The 13,502-nt window shown below is 44.4% G+C and overlaps 1 protein-coding gene across 5 annotated transcripts in view; it reads right to left on the reverse strand.

Annotated features, from left to right (window-relative positions):
* ARHGEF37 (Rho guanine nucleotide exchange factor 37) overlaps positions 1-13,502 on the reverse strand; it is a 51,633-nt gene that overhangs the window by 17,628 nt on the left and 20,503 nt on the right. For 3 of the 5 annotated variants that reach the window (XR_014020743.1, XM_081283295.1, XM_081283296.1), the window contains 3 exons: positions 13,172-13,295; positions 9,735-9,882; positions 1,340-1,539 (listed from right to left, as the gene is read on the reverse strand). Coding sequence is in view for 4 of the 5 variants with exons in the window: in XM_081283295.1 (XP_081139421.1) it covers positions 1,340-1,539; positions 9,735-9,882; positions 13,172-13,295 (472 nt within the window). In the remaining variant the exon portion in view is untranslated. Of the gene's footprint in view, positions 1-1,339; positions 1,540-9,169; positions 9,479-9,734; positions 9,883-13,171; positions 13,296-13,502 lie in introns of those variants that run through there. The other 2 variants (XM_081283298.1, XM_081283297.1) reach the window with 2 other exon arrangements.

Below are 13,502 nucleotides of genomic sequence, written 5' to 3' on the forward strand. Positions count from 1 at the left end.
GGATGAAGAGCTGGGCTTTGCTGGGCTTTGCTGGACTTTGGTAAGTTACCACTCCTTCGGGCCTCGGTTTCCTCATCTGTAAGATGAGGCTGGCTACCTCTTAGGATTGCTGGGAGGATCACATAAGACAGCAGGTACAAGACATCCTAAAGAAGAACCCAGCAAGAGGTGATTTGCCCAGACTCCCCTCCGATGGTTTTAGGCAGGCCATCTGGGAGCCACAGCCCACCCCTTCTTCCTGCTCCTTTGTGACCTATGCACCTGGAAGGAGAAGCAGGTGAGGAGGACATGCAAAGCTGTCAAATGCCATGCGGCATGGTGGCGAGGCTCCCAGGCCCAGGACTGAAACTTGACTCAGTCTAGCTGTGACCAGGAGCAAAGGAGGTAAGTGCTCATCTTACCCAACTGTGAAATGGGGCCGGCAGGGCCTATCTCAGTGGGGACCAAAGATGAGGAAGGGAAAATACTGCATGGTTAGCTCTTACAAAACAGCTGCTCACTCCCCTGATTTGATCTCCACACACTGTATATGCATATCGAATTAATGCACTGTACCCCATGCATATTTGTGAAATTAAAATAATAATGATTATAAAAGAAAGCATTAGCTAAATACTCAGTGTGCAGCTGAATTTCTCTATACCTGGGACATTGCTTCTTTTCTAAACCTTTCTATTGCAACAAACTGAGAGGTAGAAATTCCTCCCACCACTGCCCCCTCATTTTATTTAACTCCTTAATTCCTCAGTATTCACTTCTCCCCCATGGTATGGCAGCCATGTGGTTTGAATGGGTTTGATCTCACTTTGGCTCAAGGAGTGGTTGCTGACTAATATAAACCAATCCATACAAATCCATCCTCCCGATAATAACAATGAGTTCAAAGAAGGGCACACACCCAGGCCTAAACCAATCAGTTCATAGCATTCTCCTAACCATGGTGATTGGTTCATAGTGCGCCTGTGGCCCAACTGGGTCTTATCAGAATGATGCTCCAATTTAATTTTTAAGGCTAAGGGGAGAAAAATTCTGTTTTATCCCAGAGGGTAAGGTATGCAGATATCAGTCTTGGAACAATAATAGCACTTTCTACTTCCAGGGAAACCAGCCTGAAAATGAAGCTAAAACACAGTAAAGAGCAAAGGCCAGAGAATTAAAGAAAAATGGAGCTACTACCTTGATCAATCCCTACCTAAAGCCCATATTACTTCTGAGTTTATACAAGCTGTTGCATTCTCTTTATTGGTAAAGTCAGTTTGAGATGAGTTGTTTTTCTTTTTGTTTCTGCAACCAGAAGCATTCATCACTGATGTATCCCCTAGATGTTCCAAGTCCTTACCCACTTCCTTGCGCATCTTATACTCGTTGATGTTGGCATTCACATCCTGGAGGGCAGAGGCAGCCCTCTGTAGGACCAGGTAGGCACTGGCATCAGGGAGTGTATTCTCCAGGATTTTCTGTAGCAGCAATGGGTACTTGGTAATCCTCTGCAGAGGAATTACCAGTAAGAAACTGAGGCCTGAAGGTCCAGCTTGCGGCCTGAGGGAGAAGACTGGTATTAGGTAGGGAAAGCCCATCCTTCAGGGGGCTGAGGGGCCCGGCTGTAGGCCCAGCTCTGCCATTTAACTTGCTCTGTGATCTTGGGTGAGTTACTCTCCCCCACGGTCTTCAGTGTCCTCATGTGTGATTTGTGAGGTTTACATGGGCAGTGACAGTCCCTTGCTTGCTCATCTGTACCAAATCCAATTGTCCATCCTCTGCCCTAGGTTTCCTCAGCCTCTCAGCAGCAGACACAGCTGACATTCCCTTATCCTTGATATACATTCTTCTTTCAGCCTCAAAGACATTCTCAGTCTTTCTTCTCCTCATTCCACAGGCCACTTGGCCTCCTCTGCTGGCCTCTCTCTACTGTTGGAGTGTCTTGGGCCTCCTCACCTCCCACTTACTCTCTTAGTGACCTCCTCTGTTCCTATGGCCTTAAATATATCCCAAACCCATATCTCTGCCCTGTTCACATGGCCAATTGCCTACTTGCCCTCTCTACTTGCACATGGCCCAAGCACAACTCTTTGTTGGGTACCTACATAATATTTCACTAAACAAAATAGTCTACTGCTTTTAAAAAAATGTTTTGAAATCACAGGAACTTAATTTTTGGTTTGCATTTAAGTATTCAGGAGCAAAAAGTCATAATATCTATAATAGACTTTAAATAATTTAGCATAAAAATAGATGGTAGGGTGGCACACCTGTAATCCCAGCAGCTCGGGAGGCTGACACAGGAGGGTCACAAGTACAAAGCCAGCTTCAGAAATAGTGAGTTGCTAAGCAACTCAGTGTGAGACTCTGTCTCTACATAAAATACAAAATAGGGCTGGAAATGGGGCTCAGTGGTTGAGTGCCCCTGAGTTCAATCCCTGGTTACCCCCCACACACACAAAAAAAAATGGGCTGGGATTATGGCTCACTGTTGAGTACTTGTCTCATGTGTGTGAGGCACTGGGTTCAATCCTTAGCACCATATAAATAAATAAAATAAAGGTATCATATATATCTACAACTTAAAATTAAGAAAAACAGATGAAGTAAGAAGCACAATGTTAGGTTTTGCTCCCTTTAGGTGGTGGGCATGTGAATACCCATTACCTTGTCCTATTTTTCTATAGGTATCAATTTTTTTATTTTTAAAAAAGTAAAACAAGCGGCTGGGGCTGTAGCTCAGTGGTAGAGTGCTTACCTAGCACATAAATATAAGGAAAGAAAGAAAGGTGTGTGTCCATCTTCTCTCTCTCTCTCTCTCTCTCTCTCTATATATATATATATATATATATATATATATATATAGTTGTAGATATATACCTATATATAAAGATTTTATACACACATATACACACACATACACACACACATATATATATAAAGTAAAACAAAATGAGGGGCTGGGGTTGTGGCTCAGTGGTAGAATGCCTGTCTAGCATGTTTGAGGCACTGAGTTCAAGTCTCAGCACCAAATGTAATTAAATAAAATAAAGGTCCATCGACAACTTAAAAAATTAGAAAAAAACCGAACACCTCATGGTGACAAGGTCCATGCCAGATACACTGCTAATGGCTGGATGGCATCTAGAATTTCATCAGGAGTCCAGGGCAGCTGGGGAGGGGCTCCGAAAGGCTTTCCTTGATCACAGCCAGCGGCCCACTGGCCTGGCTTCTGAGAAACCCCAGAGATCCAAACCTCAGATGTCCAGTATGCCTCCTCCAAAAAGACTCACGAGTGCTCTTCTGGCCCCTCTTTCTTTTTCTTTTTTTTTTTTTTTTTTTTGTAGATGGACACAACACAATGCCTTTTTTTTTTTTTTTAATGTGGTGCTGAGAATCGAACCTGGGTCCCGCCCGTGCTAGGCGAGCGCTCTACCGCTGAGCCACAATCCCAGCCCCTGACCCCTCTTTGATGGAGCCCCCACCTCTTGTTTTTCTTAAGTAAAAGTCTCCAGACCAAATGTCCAGGAAAGAGCATCCATGAGGCTAAGAATAGACAGAGCAAGTGGGAGCCCCTTTGGGGACTGCAGGGGTGCGGAGGCAGGGTGGGATTACCCATTGGGACATGCCTACACTGTCCATCTGCTCTCACCAAGGGAGTCCTGGAGCTTGGCTAACTGTGGGCAGTGGAGGTGGAAACAGTTGGCAGATATTTGCAAAGCTCCATCCTCTGGGCTTGCTTTCCACAGGAAAGAGCCAATTGCCTCCTGGGGACAACTGTCACCTTACAAATCAGTGAGGGCTCCTCAAGAGATGATTCCATCCCTTTCCTCATGATCATCATGGCGTTACTACAGAATGCTGGCAGCCACTCACATTTACAGGCTCTCTAAGGTAACCTGGAGAGAATTTGTTTTATTATGCTTTGTTTTCAATTTGGCTCCATGGGGATTGAAACCAGGGCCTCACATGTGCTAGGTAAGCACTGTACCACTGAACTACCTCCCCAGCCCTTTTTAAAATTTTATTTTGAGACGGGTCTCTAAGTTGCCTAAGCTGGCCTCAAAGTTGCAATCCTCTTGCCTCAGCCTCCCCCTCATCCCCAGTGGCTGGGATTACAAGCATGCATCCCTAAGCCTAGTGAAGAAACTTCTATGTGGCCTTTCAGATAGGGGAGAAAATATCCTGAAAACTGATACGCAGAGCTGGATGAATGTGATGAAAGAGGGCTTTTTATAGTCTCTCGTGGGTCATCCCTTGGGCAATTTGTGAAATGTACAAACCCTTTGCTCCATCAACCCCAGCCTAGAAATCCACCCCACAGAAATACTGGTTCAAGCAAACCAGGATAAAAGTAGAAGTTACTCAGCAACTCTAGGATTGCCAACAACTGGAAACAACCCCAAATCCACCAACAGGAGAATGATGGAGTAAACCAGAATCTAGTCACTGTCCTGGGAGGAACTCTATGCAGGCATTAAAAAGAACATGGGAGAACTACCCATACTGTTGTAAAAAGATATTCATGGCTATGATTAAATGAAAAAGAAAGTTCTAGAACAGCCTGTGTAGTAGGAGTACCTTAAAAATTCTGCTTGCCAATCTATCCATCTATTTGCAAATATACAGAAGAAAATTTGAATGGACAACGTTCACTGCTGGAGGAAGAATGAGGAAATGGGAGACAAGGAGAAGGGGCTTGCAGATCTTACTTTACGTATCTGTGCATGGTCTCGTTTTTTCAAAAAGTATTTATGTCCTTTATATTTGAAACAAACACTAGTAACTGGTAAAGGAAAAAAAAAAAAAAAAAAGCAGGTTTTTCTCCAGACTGCTACCTCAGCCGCCATTCTGGAACTTGGGCGCTAGTGCTACACTAACCAATCCATCTCTTCAAGGAGCCTCCAGGGTGGTCCTACCTAACAGGGAGCCTCCGCCAGCCACAGGGATGAATCTTTGGTCCCTTTGGTTTCTCAGGGGGAAATGCTGCCTTAAAAGACAGGACAGGGCTGGGGAGTGTAACCCCTGGGTCCCCGCCCCCATCCCCAGCACCATAGGGTGGGGGGAGGATCAACAGAACACCCTGCTTTCTCACTCACCCAAATAAAGGGTAGAGGACAGCATGCATTTTGGAATCAAAAAGATTCAAAATTAGAAGATTCCTAATTAGAGATACCATCTCTCCTGACAGACTGAGAAAGGACCTTTTTTTGGCAGGTAATGTGATTCTAGTTGGCCAAGCTCAGGGAAGTATCCTGTGGTCATAAGCACAAGAAAGCCAAGACCATTGTTGGAAGAGGGAGGAGACCCAGAGCCAGGAAGAACTTCATTACTGACGCAGCCAGACGTTCCTACTGAGGGCAGTTTGTAGTCTTATAGGCCGGGGGAGACCAGCACTTATTGGGCAGCGTCCAGGTACCCTGGATGTCTTGCGTGCACAGTCCCGCACTGCTAAAAATAGCTCCACGATTCACATGTCCCTCTGAACATCCAGAGCCTGAACACAGGCCTGGAAACGTACTGTGATTTCAAATACCAAAATATGCTTGTGACACCTGGACTCTATCCAGTCACATAGCACAACTCTGGAAATTACCAGTCACTTCCTTTTATATGTAAGACTCCGGTCACGTGCAACAATATCCCCCTGGCTCATTTTCTCCACCTCCCCAGGGGGTCCTATTTTCTGTGCTTCCATCATGTTCTTTTCTTCTTTCTCTTATCAAATGCAAGGAAGTCACAGTTGTTTGCACAGCTAGTTGCTGCCGCTGGGCACGCACCCTCTCTGCTCCTTCATTTTCCTGGGCCCCTTGAACACAACTGCTTCAGACTTCTCTTTCCTTAAATCCAACCTTATTTATTTGAAGCAGACGCAGCATCTGATGGCTTCATTATATCTGTAAGTGTTGCCATGCCTGAAGATTTACACACTGAAATAGGTACTATTTTATTAGGAATTATTTTCCTTGTATTTCTTCTCTGTATTATAGTTAAGTCATTATATTGTGTTTTATTTTTCATTTATGTATATAGGTAGGATTTTTCTTTCATGTTCTCATGATAATAAATGTATTTAATATTTCTTAAGGAAAAGGGGGCACTGGGACTGACAGAGTTAAGAACCACAGGGCAGTCTCAGAGAAAATACAACCCCCGCCTCACTAACATAACCAGAATAGCTAGTACTTATCGAGTGTCACTTGTGCGTCTGTGTCTGTGCTCTGGGAGGTACTGTTATTACTCCCACCTTCCCCATAAGGACACTAGGTTCTGACATGTGAAATAGCTCTTCCGTGATAAGGGGGCCACCAGATCCGCCACCAGGCAGCCTAGTTCCAGGGCCTATGAGAAAAGCTGAGAGGGCAGAGGGTGAGACAAACAGCAGCCTTGGTGCCAACGAGGGCTGCCCTACAGGGCTTCTAGCATGTCTGAACTAGATGCCAACACATAACTCCTGGGAGGTGTTACATCCAAGTTTCTGGATTCCTGTGAAAAATCAGAGGCTCAGGCCCCAGGGGACTCACATTCCCACCTAACTATAGAGGCAGATGATTCACAAAAAATGGCTGCAACAGTTTCCCTCCCTGTTTTCCAAATCCTTTGAACTTGAATTTGAAGCCCTTCTCAACAAGAAGGGGAAGGTGTTCCCTATCCTTTGAGTCTGAACTGGCCTTAGGACTTGATCTGAGTGACAACAAGACTCCACAGGCCTTGCCTGCCCCCCTAATCCGGAGAGCCTTGTAACCATCGCCTGAACAAGGCAGCCTGCAAGAAGAGAGCCTACGGGACGAGGGTAAGTCAGTTCCAATGTCCCAGATACAAGACAGAGCCCATCCAAGATCAGCAAGCTGACCCCAAGTAATTATAGTTTCATGGGGCTGCTCAGCCAGGACCAGAAGAACCATTGGCTCAGCCCAGTTACATTGCTAATATGCCTCATATTTAGTGTGAACTAAATAAACAACTGTTCTCAGCCACTGTGTTTGGGGTGGTTCATTATTCAGCAGAAGCTACCTGACAGCAGCAGTGCCCCAAGGCTGTGTGGCAGCCAGCTCACACAAGGTGTGCCGTTCTCCAGCACCAGCCTCCACGGCTTTCCTGTCCTACAGCTAGAGCCTCACCTCCCTGACTTCTGAACCCTGCCTAACTCCTACAGAAATGTATTTAGTGATCCTTGCAAAAGTCTGCATCTGTAAGACCCACAAGGGGGAAATGAGTGTGGTTTTTGGAGGCAGGGAGGAGCTGGGATCTGGGTACTTGAGAAGGAGAATTTCGTGGAAAGAGGGAGACTGAGGAGAGGGAGCAAAGGCAGAGGAGGAGAGGAGGTGGCTGGAGGTTCCCCCTGGGTTAATCCCATCTGTAAAGACCTGAATCTACACTCTCTTTCTCTTGGATATAAAAGGGATGTATGAGTAAAATGAATTAATAATAATAACTCTATCCTTCCTATAGTACTCTGGTTTCCAGAAAATGACCTTCATCTGCCTCCATCTGGTGAGTTGTCCTGGGTGAGATATTACCTTTTCTGTGTTTTCTTTACTGGTCATTGAACCTAGGGCACTCTACCACTGAGCTAAATCCCAAAGCCTTCTTTTTCTTTTTTTTTAATTAATTAATTTTTAAATTATTATTATTTATTTATTTATTGTTCAAGGAATTAAACCCATCCCTAGGTTCACATCCCCAGTCCTTTTGTATTTTTTTTATTTTGGGACAGGGTCTCACTAAGTTGCTGAAGCTGACTTTGAACTCATTTTTTTTTTAAGTTTTCTGCGGACACAACATCTTTTGTTTGTATGTGGTGCTGAGGATCGAACCCAGGTTGCACGCATGCCAGGCGAGTGCACTACCGCTTGAGCGACATCACCAGCCCCTGACTTTGAACTCATGATCCTCTTGCCTCGGCTTCCCAAGCTGCTAGAATTACAGGTGTGTACCTGTCTCCTTTTTATTTATTTATTTAATTTATTTTCTTTTAAGACAGGGTTTTACTAAGTTGCCAAGGCTGGCCTTGAACTTGGCAGTCCTCCTGCCTCAGCCCCCTGAGTAGCTAGGATTATAGGTATGCATGACAGCACCCAGTTATAATTCTTGTTTTTATATATATATTTTTTAGTTGTTGATGGATCTTTATTTTATTTATTTATATGTAGAACTGAGAATTGAACCCAGTGCCTCACACATGCTAGGCAAGTGCTTGCTATTCCACTGAGCCACAACCCAGCCCTCTTTTTTTAATATAGAAAAGAAGCAGAAAAATTTTGCAGGAAAGGACAAATGACTCTTAAGTAAACAAAAAAGATGACAAACCTATAGATGCAAAATAAAACCACACTGAGACACCACAACAGGCACTCTGACCTGTTGCTAAGGGGTATGTAAATTGACATTGCCTTTACAGAGAGAAATTTAAGTGTATCAAAATTATCCATATATATTTCCTTTGAACTAGCAGTTACATTTCTGGAAACATACCTTACAAATATACTTACACCAAGTAAAATGACTTAGGTTTGGGGAATAAACACTGTAGCTCTCTCTGCAATATCAAAAGAATGGAAACAAACCAAGTGTCTATCCAGAGACCAGTTAAATACTGTAGCCCAGATACTTCCTAGAAGGGTGCCTGAAGGTCAAAGGGCCATGAATGTTAAGGGTTGAAATAGAAAGACCTCCAAGGGAGATATATGCATAATTGAGATTTTTTTAAAATGACACAAACTGGGCTGGGGGAGTTGATCAGTGGGCAAATAACCTGCCTAGTGCCTGCCTGGTTCAATCCCCAGTATCACAAAAAAAAATTTTTAAAAGATAAAACTTTCATTTAAAAATCAGGAAAATAAGTGTATATATTTGCAATTGCTTGTATGTACAAAAAGGAACTACACAAAGAGACATGAAATATTTAAAAGTGGTTACCTTAACTTTGGGGATAGGAACCAGGTAGATAAAGGGTCGGAGTTGGGAAGATTCTTTTGCTATATTAATATTTATGTTTTACAGTTTTTGACTCATATAACTAAGTTATTCATTCAAAATTTAAATTAAAAAATACTTTCCCTGCATTTCTTTATCTGGAGTGTCTACACATGGTGCCAGCTCTGGGCTGTGAGGCAACTGGGGACAGTTCTGACACATTTTTATATGGGCTTCAGCCATCTGTAAAAAGGGGGCCCAAAGTGATACACACCTGCTTCCCAACCCCACTGTTGACAACGCTTGGTTCCTGGTTCCCACTATGTCACTGCCCCTCTCTGAAGTAGCATGAGTGTTATTCACTAAGTGTTTCTGCTTTTTTGCCTCTGGATACATGGCAGGATGGGGCTCCCCACCTCCTAGCAGGTGGATACAGCAGTGATTAGTCCTACCAAATGAGCTGTGGAAGCAACGGGTGTTATTTCTGTACCAGAGCATTTAATACCAGTGACTGACTTCTAGAGCTCCTTCTTCCCTTGCCATAACTTCTGCCAACACCCCAGAGGGTGGCTGCTATGAGCATGCCTCCTGGAGTGAGGGTGATAAAGGAAAGAGCCTGAGATGGAGCATAAAAAAGATATCAACCTTTGCCATTTGAAACCACTGCAATTTGGAAGCCATTTGTTTCAGCAGCATGGCCTGGCCTGTGCTGACTATAAAGGTACTGATATTAACACACTCCTGAAGCAGCATGAGCAACCCCAAATAGGGCTAAGATGGGAACTGCCCCCCTGAGCTCAAGGTCAGTGGGGCAAGAGCAAGGGTTCAATGCTACTCACACCACTGCCTCAATGGTGTTCTGGATCTTCTGCTGCAGCTCCGGCTCCTTCCGGTACGTCTCCAACAGCAGCAAGGCCTGGTCATAGCTGGCACAATAGACCTTATAGACTCGCTCAAACTCCTCTTGGAATTCCAAAAATAATTTACCTAACAACGAACAAGCAACAAGGGATTATCAAGGGCATGTCCTCTTGCTTAGAGGAAGGAGGCAGAAGGTGAGCTACCTGGCTCTGCGGTGAGACTGCCAGGCTTCACCAACATGTTGCTGTGGGCAAGTGATCTCCTATTTCTGTCTTTTTATCTGTTCCGTAATGTTGCTGAAGGACTGAGTGACACAGTGGTGAAGTGCCCAAGCTGTAACCTCCTAGTACAGTTTGAGTATCCTTCATCTAAGATACTTGGGACCAGAATCGTGGGATCATAATGTATTTGCACATACATTATGAGATATCTAAGGGGTGGGATCCAACACTAAACACAAAATTCATTTATGTATCATATAGACCTTGTACACACAGGCTAAAGGTAGTTTTATGCCATATTTTTAGTGTGCCTGTGTTTTGACCATGACTCATCACAGAAGGTCAGGTGTGGAATTTTCCACTTGTGGCATCATGTCAGCACTCAAAAACTTTTATATTTTGAAGAGTTTCAGGTTTAGGATTTTAAGATTAAGATCATTGTGATGTCATGTGTAGCTAATAAAAAAAAAAGATTAGGTATCATCAACCTATACAGAATAAACAGTAGCTACAATTGCTGCAATAATAGCAAAGATGCCCACATTTAGAACTGCCTTATGGCTTACAAAACACACTAGTGACCATCAGCTCATTTTATCTTTGTGATTAATTCCTGTGCAGCAAATACAGTCAGGAACCCCCAAATGTACCATGGAACACATGGTGCAGTATAGGCAGCATAGTATAGGTAGGTAGTTGCAAACAAGTGAAGGCTTTAGCATTAGAAAGAACTAAGGCCACATCATGGGGCAGACTTTCCCCAGTCTTGTAACCTGGGGAAAGATTTGATTCCTCTGACCCTGCATTTTCTCATCTATAGAATAGGCATAAAGTTAGTACTCACTTCCAATAGTGTGTGTGTGTGTGTGTGTGTGTGTGTGTGTGTGTGTGTGTGTGTGACAGAGAGAGAGAGAGAGAGAGAGAGAGAGAAAGAGAGAGAGAAATAATACATGTAAAGCACCTGAAATAAATTTCACTCACCAAATATTGACCAACTACTTATTTATTGACTATGTGCCAGGCACTCTGCTAAGCTCTGTGAACAAAACAAAGCCCCTGCCTCAGGGGTTTATAGCTTACTGGGGAAGACAGGCAATAAATACGGCAGTCCCGCCATATCCATAGGTTTTGTACGCATGGACTCAAACAACCGAAGATCAAAAATATTCAAAAAGAAAAATGTGTCTGTACTGAACACACCCAGGCTTTTCTTCTTGTCATTCCCCGCAAGCAATGAAGTACAACAGCTATCTATGATTGTGGTATCTGACAGGGTCCTGAAACCTGCAGCCTGCAGATACCAAGGGATGACTGTATACTACATACACGAGGTAGTGATGAGTGTCACAAATTAAAACAAAATAAAATAAAGAGAGAGTGGCAGGGAATCTATTTGGGGAAAGACTCCATGAAGATACAAGCGAGCATCTATTAGAGACTGGAAGCAACCAGCCCTGGGAACTCAAGGCAAGCGCAGTTCTCTGGCGTAGGATGAACAAAGACAGAGCCCAAAGGCAGGGGAGTCTCTGCATGAGGGGGCTCAGCTGGAGCAGAGCGAATAAGGACATAAGGAGGAAATGAACAGGAGACTAAAGCCCCATCATGGAGGGCCCCGATGGAGTGAGGCACAGTAAGTTATGCTAATCTTACTTGCGATCTTAAGGTGTCCAGATTGCATTCTACAAGGGTGGCAGGAAGCAAATGGAGGGTTTTGAGCAGGGGTGATGTGATCTGATTTCGGCTCAATTTCGGGAACATGTACACTAAAGCTGCAAAGCATAGGGAAGATTAGCACAGCCCCTGTAGAAGAGTGAAGTGCAATTCATGAGGTGTTTCATGTTTTTAAAATAAAAAAAACTAATGAGATTGGTGGCTTATAGTGGGCGGAAGGAACAAGGCATGAAGAATGAGGGAATGGGGGTGGCCCAGTAGGGAGGAGAGAGAGGGGAGCCATGCTTCATTAAAATTAATTTTGTGTATAGCTCTGACTCTTGGGACTGCGGTGATTTTTTCTATAAGCCTAAAAGTGCTCTAAAAGGTCGGGGGGGTCTGAAGGTATAGTTCAGTGGTAGAGCACCCTTGGGTTCAAATTCCAGTATCAAAAACAAAACAAAACAAATCTGAAGAGCATTTGGTGGCCCAGCAGTGAGAAAGTGGTAAGAATGAAGACAAATGTGTTAACCACAACAGGGAGGTGGGAACCAGGGCCACAGGCAGGACAGGTGACTTTTCTGCCTGCCAAAGTCATAGACTGGGTCTCTAACCAGGCCTCCTTTGGGACCATCAGATGGTTCTCAGTAAATTTCCACACATGACATCACCACCCCAGGACCTTCACTAGTGCAATCCAGCAAATCCTCAGGGATAACTCCTGGGAGAAGGCCCAGGGTCGGGAAGAAGATGACCAGGAAAGGAGACCCCCAAAGCTTGTATCTGGGGAGAATCTGTGGGGTAGAAGGAGGTCAGCCAGCTGCAGAGCAACTCCACTGAGAGCCAGTGTGGACCTGGCCACAAAACTTAGAGCAGCTTCTCCATTCTCTCAACATAGGGATGTTCTCAGGAATGTGAACATGTTAAAGACACTGTCACACCACTGTGGTCAGGGATAGGGGAGTTTCAGTAACTGAAGAGCAAAGGAAGGGAAATTCCCAGAGAGTGGAGAGAAAAACAGGATGTCCAGGACACCAAAGTAAAGGCTTTTCCCTCCCCTTCTTGTCCTGACTCATTTAGGAGAAAAAGAAGTCTGTTAAAAAAACTGTTGTGGGGCTGAAGATGTAGCTTAGTGGTAGACTGCCTGCTTAGCATGTGTGAGGCCCTGGGTTCCATCCCTACTACCAAAAAAGTCTTGCCTGAGGTCCAAAAATCTTTAAAAATGCTGTTGCTACCCCATAGGAAAAGGGCTTTCCTTGCATAGCACGGCCTGGGAAGAGAAGTTTAGCCAGCAGAAGCCAGAGTAGCCTGATCTGGCACATGGCTGCACCTTTAAGAGGTGATTAGGACACAGGGACCAGATATAATTCGAGGGCCCTACTGCCTCTGACATGTTGTGTTTCAGGGATCCCCAAACCAGACTCCCAATTAGACACACTTCCATAGAATTCTAAAGCCCCTTCCCCCCCATTCTGCAATGACCACATGCTAAGGACAGTTCCACAGGAAGTGAAGGCCAATAATTCCCTAGGTTTTCTGCTTACCAATTAGGTACACTTGCTCCTCTTCCTTGGAGGCCGTCTCCTGCAGACCATGAAGAAATCTGCTGCTCACCTGGATGATTTCATCCATGTTTGAGAACAGGACATCCAGATCTCCCTGTGGCAGCTGAAAAAAAAAACAAACAAAAAACAAAAAACAAAGAAGCCCAAGGAGGTCGCTGGGAGTCTGGTAGAGGGACTACCTGTGACTTTGCAGAGTAGCCTCAACCTCTCACACCATCAGTGTCCCACCACCCAGGAAGACTGCCTGTCCCAGTGGAATGTTTGCAAGGATTTGAAATTTACAAATTATGTTTTTTCACTACTCTGCAAG

This window comes from Spermophilus citellus, assembly GCF_964194105.1.
Source record: "Spermophilus citellus genome assembly, chromosome: 1".
Taxonomy (NCBI): domain Eukaryota; kingdom Metazoa; phylum Chordata; class Mammalia; order Rodentia; family Sciuridae; genus Spermophilus; species Spermophilus citellus.